We start from the raw sequence: 13,937 nt of genomic DNA, 5'->3' as shown, positions 1-13,937 counted from the left end.
CGACCGAAGATGCTCTTAGGGTTTCGTCGCCTCCCATTTCGTCCCTAGCAGAGAGACGCCTTTTTCTGTCAACGTGTATAGCTCGAGACCTCTCATCAGTCATCTCGTCAACGGGAAAATATCAGGTGCTATCAACACTTAGGTGATATCATGATACGGGCTTCTGAGCCGTTGGATCTCAGATCCGATGACTCTCGGAAGTCTATTGTACCTACGTGAAATTTTAAGACTCCCGAATAACTTTTTTTGCAAAATGCTCAAGAACTCCGGGGAGCCGTCGAATCTGAGATCCAACGGCTCCCAAAAGCCCGTATCATGGTATTACCTAACACATGATATCACCTGATATCTTTCCGCTCGTCGACGATAGACAGACTCACAGACAGTGCTGGTGGCTGGCATGATGATGGTCCGCAAGTTGATATCGTCAACAACTCCAACTCATCACGGTCGCAGTGCTTATCGACTCGACTGCCGTGCGCGCAGGGATCAATCCCGTCGGTCACTCGCTCATTGTTTTGTGACGATCACAGATCCACCTCCCAACACAAATCGTTTTGCTCTCAGCACACGTTTGCTCCTCTGTCCATGGCCATGCCTCGTGCGCTGCGCGCGCGCGCTCTCTCTCTCTCTCTCTCCCTCTCTTCCATGTGCTGCTCTCCGTCTCTCTCATGTAGCTCTTGCTCTTCTTCCTCTTTAAATACTCCACAGCACACTCGCTGCCAAGCACTCAAGCCTATTTCTCTTCGATGTTGGCCCAGACCCGACGCCGAGTACTTTCCGACGTAGGACGACACCCGATGAACGACGATAAAGCAATGCTGACGATCCCTATAAAGCAATGTTGACGATAAAGCAATGCTGACGATAAAGCAATGTTGTTTCTTCGTATTGCTCTCACAATTCCACATGATTACAAGCCAGGGGTACATGACTATATATACTAGGTACAACTAGTCTAGTCCTATTCGGTGATCAGGTAGAAACCTACACGGACTCTTACTTGTATACGTACACAGGAGCGGACACTGACACAAGTTGCCGTGTTTAATTCTAACATTCGGTCCTCCTCACCATCCCCATACAAGTCTGAGGCGCAAGGCAAGAGCTACGGAATGGCGACCACCGGGAGCACCGCGCTGAGCATGAAGCTCCTCATCGACACCAAGGCCCGGCGCGTGCTGTTCGCGGAGGCGAGCAAGGACGTGGTGGACTTCCTCTTCTCCCTCCTCTCCCTGCCGGTCGGCACCGCCGTCAAGCTGCTCGGCAAGGACTCCATGGTCGGCAGCGTCGGCAGCCTCTACGGAAGCGTCGAGAAGCTCGACGCCACCTACGTCCAGCCCGGCGCCGCCAAGGACGCGCTGCTCCACCCCTCCGTCCTCTCGCCGGCGGTCAGCACCAAGAGCTCCCTCCTAGGCTTGCCGGGGCCGCCGCCTCCACAGCCACAGGCCAAGACGTTCTATGGGTGCAGCTTGTCCTGCGGCTGTTACAATAGCGGATATGGTAGCGGCCACTCCGGTACATGCAAATTCTACAGCTGCCGGACCTACGTGACGGGCAGTTACGGCACCTACTGCCCGTCATGTGATAAGCAGATGACCACGGAGGCGAAGCTCGTGCCGTCGGGCGTGTCCGGAGGCCAGACTGCGCAGGCGGTGGCCGGCGTCAGCGGGAAGGGGTACGTGCAGGGCATCGTGACTTACACGGTGATGGACGACCTCACCGTGACGCCCATGTCCTCCATCTCCAGCATCACCCTGCTCAACACATTCGCCGTCAAGGATCTCAGCGCGCTCCAGGAGAAGACCGTGCAGCTCGGCTACGACGAGGTGACAATGAATCCTCACTATCGCTTTCTCTGGCATATATGTCTTCCATATTTCTTTGTTGTAATCATGTGCATCAACCAATCGTCACATTGGATTTCCTGCAATTTTTGCAGGGTCTGGAGATCCTGAAGGCGTCGCTGCAGTCCAAGACCGTCCTCACCGACGTTTTTCTGAGCCCCGCCCGCAAGGCTTGAAGCCACGGTCCTGCGCCTCACGCCATGTCGACATGGAAAAGTAGCTCGATGCATCGATCCATGTAGGGTGAATTAAGTCGGTTGGTCCTTTTGTATGAACATGTTGCAAGGGCTAGTAGCTCCATCCACCTAACTAAAATAGGTTGATGTCTCGTGAGGCTATCAGCTTGTATTGTTAAAATGCATGTAATCCAGCTTAATTTATCGTTTACGCCAGGTTGTAGTAGGGCTTTGTGTTGAACTGTTGATGCTTATAGCCTCACGTTTGTCGCTTCAGTAATGTTTTATGGCACATTTGTGCCGAACCCATGTGTCAGGTTGTCTATGACTTGTGCGCATGTCTGTTACGCTAAGCTTTGTGCCGTGTTAGGTTCAACTCAGCGATTCATCAATGTGATGCCATGACGGCATGACATTTCAGGCAAGTGGTTGTGATGCAGTTCTCTTAGCAAATTAAGAACCCTAGATTTAGATGAGGATGCTTCTTCAGACCTTCCTTTCTTTCTTTTGACGAGAACCGTATGTTTCAATTGTAGAGTTTTGGGTTCATCCTCAAGGTACATACTTGCACTGAATCTGGAAGAGGAGCAGACCAAGCTTGATCCTTTTGGAAGAGCACAATTCGGCGTCATTGATGGATCTCTTTTTATACTCAGCTCCATCACTGATTTTGCTTGCGGAGCCAAACGGGTTTGATTCATGTTCATACCGAGCGGGCTTTGAGCATCTGAATTTGCAAAGCCTTGGCACCTCAGTTCAGTCCAGTGGCTGCTTCAATTTCTCAGTTTCGTTTCATAAATGCACTTCAACAGCTAAACTAGCAAGAGATTTATATGCCAGTGAGCATACATCACAATGCCTTGGTCACAGATGAGCTTCAAGCTGAAAACACAAGAAAAAAGAAATTCCAACTGGGAAAAATATTAAACAATAATAGTTTGTCAGTGTTCAAGTTAGGTATGTGCATGTATTTTTTTTATGAAAAACAACAGTTAATTCGACCCATCTAGAACACAAGTTTTGATGCTTTTCATTTTTATTTTTGAAGCATTGAGTTCGTCTGCTTTTGGCTAGGACAAAACAAGATTGTATCAAAATGTAATACCCATAGAAATGGTTCAAATAGTGTTTATTTCGGGAGTTATTTAGTGTTTATTCAAAATGCAATACCCGCTGAAAAACATTTTCATGTGAAACTCATAATTTATTTTCCTTGTAAAAACGACTCAACTTTTAATTTGTCTGTTTGTTGGTCCAACTTATAAATCCTGTGTTATTAGGGTGACATGCATTTCGGAATAGAGCAACAGGACTATTTCACGTATGCACTATGCAATTTCTCTTAATAAAGCCATGTGCAAAAAAATATTATAAGTTTCAAGTAGGCATGTCTCTTCTTTCTGCTTTTCAATAAGTTTCAATTGCATGAATTTCTTGGACAACTCATTAACAACTACCAATTATGAAAATGATTGAACATCATCCGAAAAGATGAGAGTTTAATTAACATTTATAATGTTTACATGCCGAATAAACATTTTTTTCCATTTTCCATTTGTATTAATTATGAATATGATTTTCCATCATCCAAAAGTATGTCTTGAATAAAGTCACGTGCGCGACCAACGTGTGGTTGAAGAGTAAATTACGGAAAAGCACCACTTTAAATACTAGGTTAGCAAAAGACACTACACTCAATTTCTTTTGCAGAAAACACAACGTCTTGTGTAATCGTTTTGCAAAAACCCACTGATCGACGGATTTGACTTTGTTGATCGCGTTTATTACAGATGGGGCCTGCTAGTCAAGCTATGTGGCACCACTTAATGCCTCATATGTGACAGCGACATTAGGTAATGTCATCATCATGTGTGCCGCCGCCAGGGTCCACCTGACATTGGAAGAAAAAAGAAGACAAATCTACTTCGTCTTATCTTCACCACCTAGGTCAACGCACAGGCGCGGGCGTGAACGCATAGCCCCGCCCCGCCCCCAGGCCGAGGCAAGGTCGCCGCCGCCGTTACCGCGCCGAGGGCCCGAACGGCGGCCTCGAGCAAGGCCTTGCTGAGGCCGATCCCCACGCGGTCGTCGCCGTCCTTGTGATGCTGGGGTTGATGGATCAGACGAGACCACGAGGGCCAGCAGTGGACACCGCCCGTGCCCACAACACGTTGCGCGCAAGGCCCACTTCCCGTCCCACCTCCGGCAGTGGTAGAGGCCGCCGTAGTCATTGCCGCGCGGAGCTCGTCTCGCCCCCGACCGAGGCAGAGGTCGTCGCCGCCTTTGTCGCACGGATCTGAAGTGCGGAAGTGAGAGGTAGCAGCGGCTCGGTTCTTGCCAGATCTAGGCGAGGGCGGGCTAACGGCGGCGATGGTCGCGGTGTTCCGGTGCTATGACGTTGGGCGGCAGAGCGCGGTCCGACGAGCGAGCGAGCGATATATATATATATATATATATATATATATATATATATATATATATATATACACACATATATATTAGGGAGGAGAGGAGAACCAGAGAAAAGGAAGGTACTATTACACGGACAAGCGGGTCCCACATCTAGCAAAACAAGTCAACAGAACGGTGTGAGAAATTGGTGCCACGTCAGCCTGACTAGTGGGCCCATATGTCATAAACGTGATCAGCCAAAATCTTTCAATAGTGGTTTTTGCAAAACGATTACACAAGACGTGGTGTTTACTGTGAAAGAATGTAGCATAGTATTTGCTGCTAACCTAGACATTAAAGTGGGGTTTGCTGCATTTTTTCATGTACTGTGTTACAAAAAATAAGGGTTCGAATAACTGGCACACGTGTGGCATAACGCCCATCCGACCACACGATTCTGTGTGGCATATCCGCAGGCAGCCCACACGATGTTGTGTGGACGAACATTGGACTGCCCACAAGTGTGGCAGGAAGGCAGCTAGACCGAATGAATCGTTCGGGACGATCGCTCTCCCCGCCCGCATCGCTGCCACCACCCGAACGTCCATCCTATCAGCCCTACAGACCTTTTCTATATTAGGCCCTACAAGCTTAGTAAAGAAAAAAAGCCCAGGTTTTTCTTTGTGACAAAAAATGCCTACGATGCCATCCAACAACTTTAAAAGTGGGAAAAACTATGTGAATTTCCAGAAAAGTTGCCACTACATTTACGACTTGCCATCATGTTATTTTTTACAAAAATGGCAGGGTTTACGAAAACATATTAAATTGTCAGGGCATAAAGAATATGTTACAGAAAATGACATGAACTAAAATGTTCTGCAGATCATCATCCATACACTATAAGTTCCATGATGCATAGGCTATATTTGCCATGAGCCATGGCAACTTTGTTGAAAAAATGTTCTATATATCATGATACATAGACTAAAAATGCATAGACTTTCATGGCATGATAAACAAATAAAAACGCAGTTTTGTTGTGATAATAAAGCCCCGATTTACCATCCTATGAAAACGGAAAGATGAATTAGCCATAATACATAAGAGTGACAAACAAACTAGTACTAAAAAATTCCAATGGTTCAAACCAAAAAAATGTCAGTCGTGCCTACAAGCAAAATTTGCCATGGTAAAGAAAAGATGTTTTTTATATTAAGTAAAAAGGAAAAGTTCATGGAAATTTGCATCCGTATCACGGGGGCAGAAAAAAATGGATTAAAAAATTTGTTTATGTTTTTCCGTGCCAATCAAACAATACAAAAATGATTAAAAATTGCCATGGTGATGCCCGGATAATTAAGCTACAGTGATCCCCCGCTAATGATGCCATGTCACCTCGGTTACTGTTGATAAACTCTACATAATTCAAAACCGAAACAACTTCAAAATTTAATTAAAGGAAAACAATAAAAGTTTTCAAACATTAAAATAAAAATGTTTAATTTGTACTAAATATTACATAGATAATTATGGTGTAGAGGACACAGCTTTATAAAATGCATAAAAATTTTAAATTGAATTAAAACAGTAGAGAAAATAAAGAAAAAGGAAAAGAATAAAAATAGAAAACCAAACTACAAAATACAAATAAAAAGAGTAGAGGCCCCTGGCCAACTGGGCTAGACGGCCCAGTTGGCCGACCCGCTGGCCCACTCGGCCGGCCCACTCGCCCTGGCCTATATGGCCTCGTACCCCAAACCCTAATCCCCCGGTTGCCCACTCCCACCCCACTCGCTCCACTCCCCCTCTGCCCCCTCCACGATCTAGATCGGATCGGGGGCGCTCGACGCCACCGCCATCCAGAACCCCCGCTGGAGCCGCCCCACCACGCCCCCGCCGTCATCGGTGCCGCCTCCCCGTCTCTGTCTCCGTCGCTCGTCCTCATCCCCTCCTCACCGGACGCCGTCGACGCTTGCCGGCCCCCAACTGCGCCGCCCCGCCGCCTGCCATCGACGCCCGCCTCCTCATCTCCTCCCCGCCGCCCGACGTGCTCGACGCCGGCGCCGCATCGCCACCGCTTGGAGGACCTCCCCGCCGTCGCCGTTCGTCGGGGCAACCTCACCGGAGCTCCCCTGCCTCGACCCCGCCGTCGTCGGAACGCCACCTCGACCCCCTCCTCGTCGGACCTCCCCGACCTCCGTCGAGCCCGCTGCCATTCCCCCTACGGCCCCAGTGAGCCCCCCTCGCTCCCTCCCTCTCCCTCGCGGGCTCGCGCTTGTCGCCGCGGTCCCCGCCGATCTCGCCCGCGGTTGACGCGCTCCGGCTGCGTCCGACGCGCGCTCACCGCCCCCCCCCCCGCACCGTCCTGCACGCGTTGTGTTCGCCTCTACTCCCGACCGCACTCCCCGTGCAGCCCCTATCGCCGCCCGGCCACCACCGCCTCCATCTCGCGGTGCCTGGCCGCGCCCGCCAGGGCCGTCGCCGTCCGGGGCCTCCCCTACTCCCCGCCTCCTGCCGCTGTCGAGCGAGGCCGCCGACGCAGCTGGACCTCGCCCTCGCTGCGGTGACCTCGGCACGGCGCCCATTGCCCGAAACCGCCACGCCCGCACCGGGCGCCCAGCGCCCACTAGCGCTCGAACCCACTAAGGCCCCTGGGGCCTATGACAGATGGGCCCCACGCCCAGAATGTTTTAATAAAAAAAAGGAAAATAAAATAAAAATAATTAATTAGTTAATTAATTAATTAATTAGTGGATTAATTAAGTTAATTAATCATGTTTAATTAGTCTAATTAACTAGTTAGTTTACTTAAACAATAATTAGTTTAACCCAAACCCTAATCAACCTAACAGTGTATGACAGGTGGGTCCCACTGGGCCCACACGTCAGTTTGACTACTCAACGCCTCTGTTGACTGCTGATGTCATGCTGATGTCATGATGACGTCAGTGAACACTGTTATGGATAATGTTGAATTAAATTAAATTAATTAAAATTCTAAAAATGATTTAAATCTTTTAAAATTAATATAAAATAAACCGTAGCTCGGATGGAGAAACTTTGTACATGAAAGTTGCTCAGAACGACGATAGGAATCCAGATACGCAGCCCGTTCATCCGCCACGTGTCCCTAGCATAGTGAACATGCAACATTTCACCTCCGGTTCATTTGACCGAAAACACGAAACACCGGGGATACTTTCCCGGATGTTTCTCCCTTTCGTCGGTACCACCTACTGCCGTGTTAGGGCACACCTAGCACCACGTATTGCCATGTTACGCTTTGTGATGCTTTGATTGCTCTGTTATTTATTGTGTTCCCCCTCCATTACTTCTTTCCGGTAGACCCTGAGACTGCCGGTGACCCCAGTTCGACTACGGAGTTGACGACCCCTCCTTGCCAGAGCAACCAGGCAAGCCCCCCCCCCTTGATCACCAGATATCGCCTATTCTCTTCTATACTGCTTGCATTAGAGTAGTGTAGCCTGTTACTGCTTTCCGTTGATCCTATTCTGATGCATAGCCTGACATTGTTGCTACACCTGTTGATACCTTACCTGCAATCCTAAATGCTTAGTATAGGATGCTAGTTTATCATCATTGGCCCTACATTCTTGTCGGTCTGCCTTGCTATACTATTGGGCCGTGATCACTCGGGAGGTGATCACGGGTATATACTATACATACATACATACTATACAGATGGTGACTAAAGTCGGGTCAGCTTGAAGAGTACCCGCGAGTGATTCACGAATTGGGGGCTGAAAGGACCTTTGTCCCGACGGCCCTCTGTGTGGATCTTTGTGGCGGAGCGACAGGGCAGGTTGAGACCGCCTAGGAGAAAGGTGGGCCTGGCCCTGTTCAGCGTTCGCGGATACTTAACACGCTTAAAGAGATCTTGGTATTTGATCTGAGTTGGCTACGAGCCTATACGCACTAACCATCTACGTGGGAGTAGTTATGGGTATCCCGACGTCGTGGTATCAGCCGAAGCACTTCAGACGTCAGCGACGGAGCGGCGCGCGCCGGATTGGACTGGAACGCCTGCTGGGCTAGGTCTGCTTCCGGCCGCCCACGCAACGTGCAGGTGTGCTCAGGGCGATGGGCCCAGACCCCTGCGCGCTTAGGTTTAGACCGGCGTGCTGGCCTCTCTGTTGTGCCTAGGTGGGGCTGCGACATGTTGATCTTCCGCGGCCGGGCATGACCCAGGAAAGTGTGTCCAGCCAAATGGGATCAAGCGTGTTGGGTAAGTTGGTGCACCCCTGCAGGGAAGTTAATCTATTCGAATAGCCGTGATCTTCGGTAACAGGACGACTTGGAGTTGTACCTTGACCTTATGACAACTAGAACCGGATACTTAATAAAACACACCCTTCCAAGTTCCACAGACAACCCGGTGATCGCTTTTCAACAGGGCGACGAGGAGAGGATCGCCGGGTAGGGTTATGCTATGCGATGCTACTTGGAGATGCTGCTTGGAGATGCTACTTGAAGATGCTACTTGGAGGACTTCAATCTACTCTCTCCTACATGCTGCAAGACGGAGGCTGCCAGAAGCGTAGTCTTCGACAGGATTAGCTATCCCCCTCTTATTCTGGCATTCTGCAGTTCAGTCCACTGATATGGCCTCCTTACACATATACCCATGCATATGTAGTGTAGCTCCTTGCTTGCGAGTACTTTGGATGAGTACTCACGGTTGCTTTTCTCCCTCTTTTCCCCCTTCCCTTGTACCTGGTTGTCGCAACCAGATGCTGGAGCCCTGGAGCCAGACGCCACCATCGACGACGACCCGACTACTACATTGGAGGTGCCTACTACTACGTGCAGGCTGACGACGACGACCAGGAGTAGTTAGGAGGATCCCAGGCAGGAGGCCTGCGCCTCTTTCGATCTGTATCCCAGTTTGTGCTAGCCATCTTATGGCAACTTGTTTAACTTATGTCTGTACTCAGATATTGTTGCTTCCGCTGACTCGTCTATGATCGAGCACCTGTATTCGAGCCCTCGAGGCCCCTAGCTTGTATTATGATGCTTGTATGACTTATTTTATGTTTTAGAGTTGTGTTGTGATATCTTCCCGTGAGTCCCTGATCTTGATCGTACACATTTGCGTGCATGATTAGTGTACGATTGAATCGGGGGCGTCACAAGTTGGTATCAGAGCCGACTGCCTGTAGGAATCCCCCTTCCACACTCCTTGGCCGAAGTCGAGTCTAGACATTGCAAAACTTTTACTAACTTGGCTGTGTGCCTTACGGGCCCACGTCGCCATCGGGTGGTACTAGGATCTTTTACTCCTCGACCTTTACTCTGGGACTCTGATCTCTCTTCTATTCGGGATTAAAGGAATTTTGCTAAATCTAACATTAGGATCTCGTTATCACTTTCACCCGGAGAGCCCCTTATTACTGATGATCGTCTGCTGCACGTGAAGACCCTGAAGATACTTTCCGCTGTTAAGCCGAGAACTTGTGTTCATCGCGTTTGCAATTCCCCTTCCACCGTCAACCCTTATGGGTAACTACTTACAGTTGTTATTCTTATATCATCCCCAGTTGGTCTTGTTATTACAAGATACCCTGAAAAACTAGTCGTGGTTTCGATAATCCCTTGAGCTTACTGCCTTGCTGTTCTTGTCACTTGAATACCCCTACGGTTAATTCTCGCATTTATAGAGTATCCGCTCATCCCCCAGTTGTTCATATGTTTCACAATGGTCTTCGAAATACTATTCGATCCTCCAAAAATCCTTAGCAGCTTATTGCTCTGTCATACTTGTCTACTTGCATGATGGATGCTTTCCATATGTCTGACAATATTCGTTAGTATCCTTAGGCATCGTCATTTTGATCCTTTTTGATTCAACATGAGTGCGAATGCACGCAATCATCAGTTGATCGTTTTAAATTATCTTTCCGGCTCAGACGTCATCTTAAACATGAGCTGGTTCTCAACCAATCCAAATGCCGTCGACAGTACCCCTAAGGCTATTCAACTTATCCACCCCTGATCAGAACATTGCTTCTGTTCCCTTAATTTGGAAATCATAATTCCTTTGCATTTGAGCTCTAGATTAGTCAGTTGTTTCTATAATCCAATGCCCTTGCATTGTTACTTCCTCTGATTGTGTGCCGATGCTCACATCAGCTCTGTTATGGACCGACAGATCCTTTAATGGATTTTATCCGACATTGTCCTTCATATTCAATAACCATGTGAGCCTTCCCTTGGATACATAATACCTTTGGTAAATTGTATCATCTACTTTCTCAACCTTGCTCTACTTTCGAGCTTGTGATATTTACTATTGAAGCTTGTGGTATATGTTTCCACGATACCCTGACGGGTTGAACGCATGCCTTCCTTAATATGTGTGAACTCGAAAGTTTTCACGAGTCACACTCTTCTGGTATTTTGCTAGATAAAATTTCAACACTACAACTTCTTCGAAAGTGAGAGGTGAATGGAGGGTTATACATTGAAGAAGTGGGAGTCGACCTTGAACTTTGTGTTCATGCCCATGGACACGATGTGGGACCTACCATAGAAGCTTCTTGTTATAATAACTATTTCGTTGATATAATATCATCTGGTATCTGTGAATTGATCCTATGCAATCATGGTTCCGACCATGTTCTCCTTCAAATACCATTTCTTGTGCAAGTTTAAGCACTTGTCTTCTGCGGAGTAATACCCCAGTCCAACCTCTACTTTGATTTGTCGTCGAGTATTACCCCCCTAGTATCTCAAGATTACCACGGAACTACATAACTTCTTATGAGTTCTTCATCAAGTGCTACATTCTCATTGATTCCTATTTTTCACGGGCTTTGAGTTATTAAACACTCAAAGACACCGATAACTGACTCGAGTCCGCATCGCGATTAAACAAGTCTTGGTAACCTTCATTACTTACGAGTTTGAACTCAATCACGTCATTCCTAGCCTGTTTGGCTATATCCTTGTCGTGCCGATTTTAACTGTGCTACCTGGTCCTTCTTCCCAGAGCACAATTTTTGACGATGAGCTAAGCTTATGTCGATCTTCCTCATCATATCATTTCGCTTTGGGCAACAAGCTTGCTTTGGAGTTTGTGTCGTACCCATGGTTTCAATAACCTGTTGCTTCATCATTCCTTTGACTTGATGTCATCGCCAATTGATTACATCTTCATGAATTCTCTCGACAAATGTGTCGTGCTCATCATCAGCATTCTGAGCTCTTCCAGGATATCAATGGAATTCAAGATGAGAAAAACAATCCTTGCCCTCGATGATTAGTGTTATCATCGACCACTCTACTACCTTTCCTCTAACACAAACTTGTTCTTGTTTCGTGTTATACCTTGAGTTCCTTGCTATCCAGCAATTGTTCTTCTTTACATTGGAGTATTGCCATCTTTTATGTCAAGAATGTCGTGAGAGTTTCACCACCTCTTAAGGAATTCTTGATACAGTGATGCTTCTCACCATCATAATTCTTCTCTTGGTCCCCGTCTTGAGTGAACTCTGTTATGAGAATTTAATATCTCTAGCAACCTTGCTACTTCAGAGTTAATGGACAATAATTCCAATGTAGTGTGCTGGTTGCTAAATTTCCATTTTGACGTTGGTCGTGCAACCCAGCCCATATTTCGGGTGCCCCTTTCAACCAATATTTAATTGTGTATGTTTTCATCGAGCATACATCATTATATCGTTTGATCTGACAAGTGTTGCCACCTTGTTCACATCATTATGGAAATCCATCTTTTGTTAATCTCGATGAATAGTCGCTGAGTCCATTAGCCAGCTCCTCGTCTTCTCCTTGGTTTAATGTTGAACTCTTGTTTCGGAATTCGCTTCCATAGTTCATTCTCCGAGAATCTTACAATGTCATCTCGTCAATTTGTGTTGCACATTTTCTTCTCAGACATCCTGAGTCTGAGGTATCCTGACACCAATCAGATCTGAATCTCGGTCAGATATGATGGATGGGACATGTCCCCAAGAGTTATAACATTGGTCTCTACATAACCCGGTAAGGTGGTGTCTTTGTTTAGCACCCCTGGCCAAAGGGCCCTATTGTTATAGATTCCTTTTTAGCAAGGTTAACCATTCTTCCATATGGAAATCGTAAGACCTATTTTATAGGTTGTTCCTGATGAATCCTTTGTTTATCCAAGTCTGACCCTTGCTTGAAGACCATATCAATGCTATCTCAAAGCATGTCTGTGGTACTCCGATCTTCAATAAAAACATTTGAAGCCCAATGCTAAATGATTCTCGCTCGATTATCCAAAACACCGTTGTATGGGTAATGTCATGACAATTTCTCTCCCCTACCTAGAGGGTTTTCTACATTATATCCTGTCACGGATATCATGCTCTGCTTGTCCTTGGGAAGGATATACCCTTGAAATATGTGTTTAAACACATTTTCCTTTCCATTGTTATGTTTAATATGAAGATCACCTTCTCCTTTCCATTGTTGTGTTTAACCTTTCTCGTGATCTATTTGATCTAAGCAGTAATGTTCTTCTGCTTATGTAAACACCTTGGGGTACAACCGTGTCAGTAAGACCCTGTTGCTTTTGTTGATAGCATTCCGGTAACCACTGATGGACGAGAACTTTGCCTATTGGTCCGCCTCGTTCAACGAGCAGAAAGATAGTTCTCTTTGTCCCTCGCCCTTGGTACCGACATTGTTGCCAACATAACTGATAGCCTACCCTCTGACATGTCTTGCTATCATGACCGTGCAAGATGTCCACGCCCTTCTTACTTTAACCCACATGGTGGGCCCATAACCCACAGTTCCACAGGATCAAAACCTAACTTTCCGGTAAACCCTCTGTTGCCAAGGTTGTTCCTCGCGCGTGGCCTCGTAAGTAATTTACGAGCCACCTTCCGAGAGATCACCAGTTCTGCTATCAGACGCAATACTTATTCCCATTGCTCCGAACCCCTTTCACACTTTGTTTCAGGCAACGAACGATTGCCTATGCGCTTGAAACTTCTATTTTACACCTTCTTACTTTGCTCACGATATTTTCTTAAGTTTCAATTCGAGAGTTGCTATCCGCCACCCCCCCCCCCCCCGATGTTATCGACCAGATAGTCGACCTTGCAGAGATCTGTTCTCCCGGAATGCCCACTTTTTATTCTTTCGTAAGTACGATGGAGTTCCTAAAGAAAGGACGCCGACTTCATCATGATGACCTAAAGCAGAGAAATGAAGACATCAATATATTGGACCGGCCTCTTCGAGAAGAGCAAGCCAGGATGAGAAGACCCGCTAGATTCGTTACCAAACCTTCCCCCTTTCACTACCTCTTAAATCTCGGGACGAGATTTCTTGTAGTGGAGGAGAATTGTGATGCCCGGATAATTAAGCTACAGTGATCCCCCGCTAATGATGCCATGTCACCTCGGTTACTGTTGATAAACTCTACATAATTCAAAACCGAAACAACTTCAAAATTTAATTAAAGGAAAACAATAAAAGTTTTCAAACATTAAAATAAAAATGTTTAATT

At 46.9% G+C, this 13,937-nt stretch overlaps 1 protein-coding gene across 1 annotated transcript; it reads left to right on the top strand.

The window, feature by feature from the left end:
* Positions 1-1,002: 1,002 nt before the first annotated feature.
* LOC123082722 (uncharacterized) lies at positions 1,003-2,238 on the top strand. The gene is made up of 2 exons (XM_044504989.1): positions 1,003-1,829; positions 1,943-2,238. Exons 1-2 carry the CDS (start codon positions 1,116-1,118, stop codon positions 2,021-2,023), a joined length of 795 nt encoding a protein of 264 aa, XP_044360924.1. The 5' UTR covers positions 1,003-1,115; the 3' UTR covers positions 2,024-2,238.
* Positions 2,239-13,937: the final 11,699 nt, after the last annotated feature.

This window comes from Triticum aestivum, chromosome 4A, assembly GCF_018294505.1.
Source record: "Triticum aestivum cultivar Chinese Spring chromosome 4A, IWGSC CS RefSeq v2.1, whole genome shotgun sequence".
NCBI classification, from domain to species: domain Eukaryota; kingdom Viridiplantae; phylum Streptophyta; class Magnoliopsida; order Poales; family Poaceae; genus Triticum; species Triticum aestivum.
This window is presented reverse-complemented; position numbering and strand designations above follow the sequence as displayed.

What these genes read in the sequence shown, in the direction of transcription:
- LOC123082722 (XM_044504989.1), top strand. Translation starts at nt 1,116, where the DNA reads ATGGCGACCACCGGGAGCACCGCGCTGAGCATGAAGCTCCTCATCGAC. An exon ending in TGCAGCTCGGCTACGACGAG is followed by an intron (nt 1,830 to 1,942) that starts GTGACAATGAAT and finishes CAATTTTTGCAG; the next exon opens with GGTCTGGAGATCCTGAAGGC.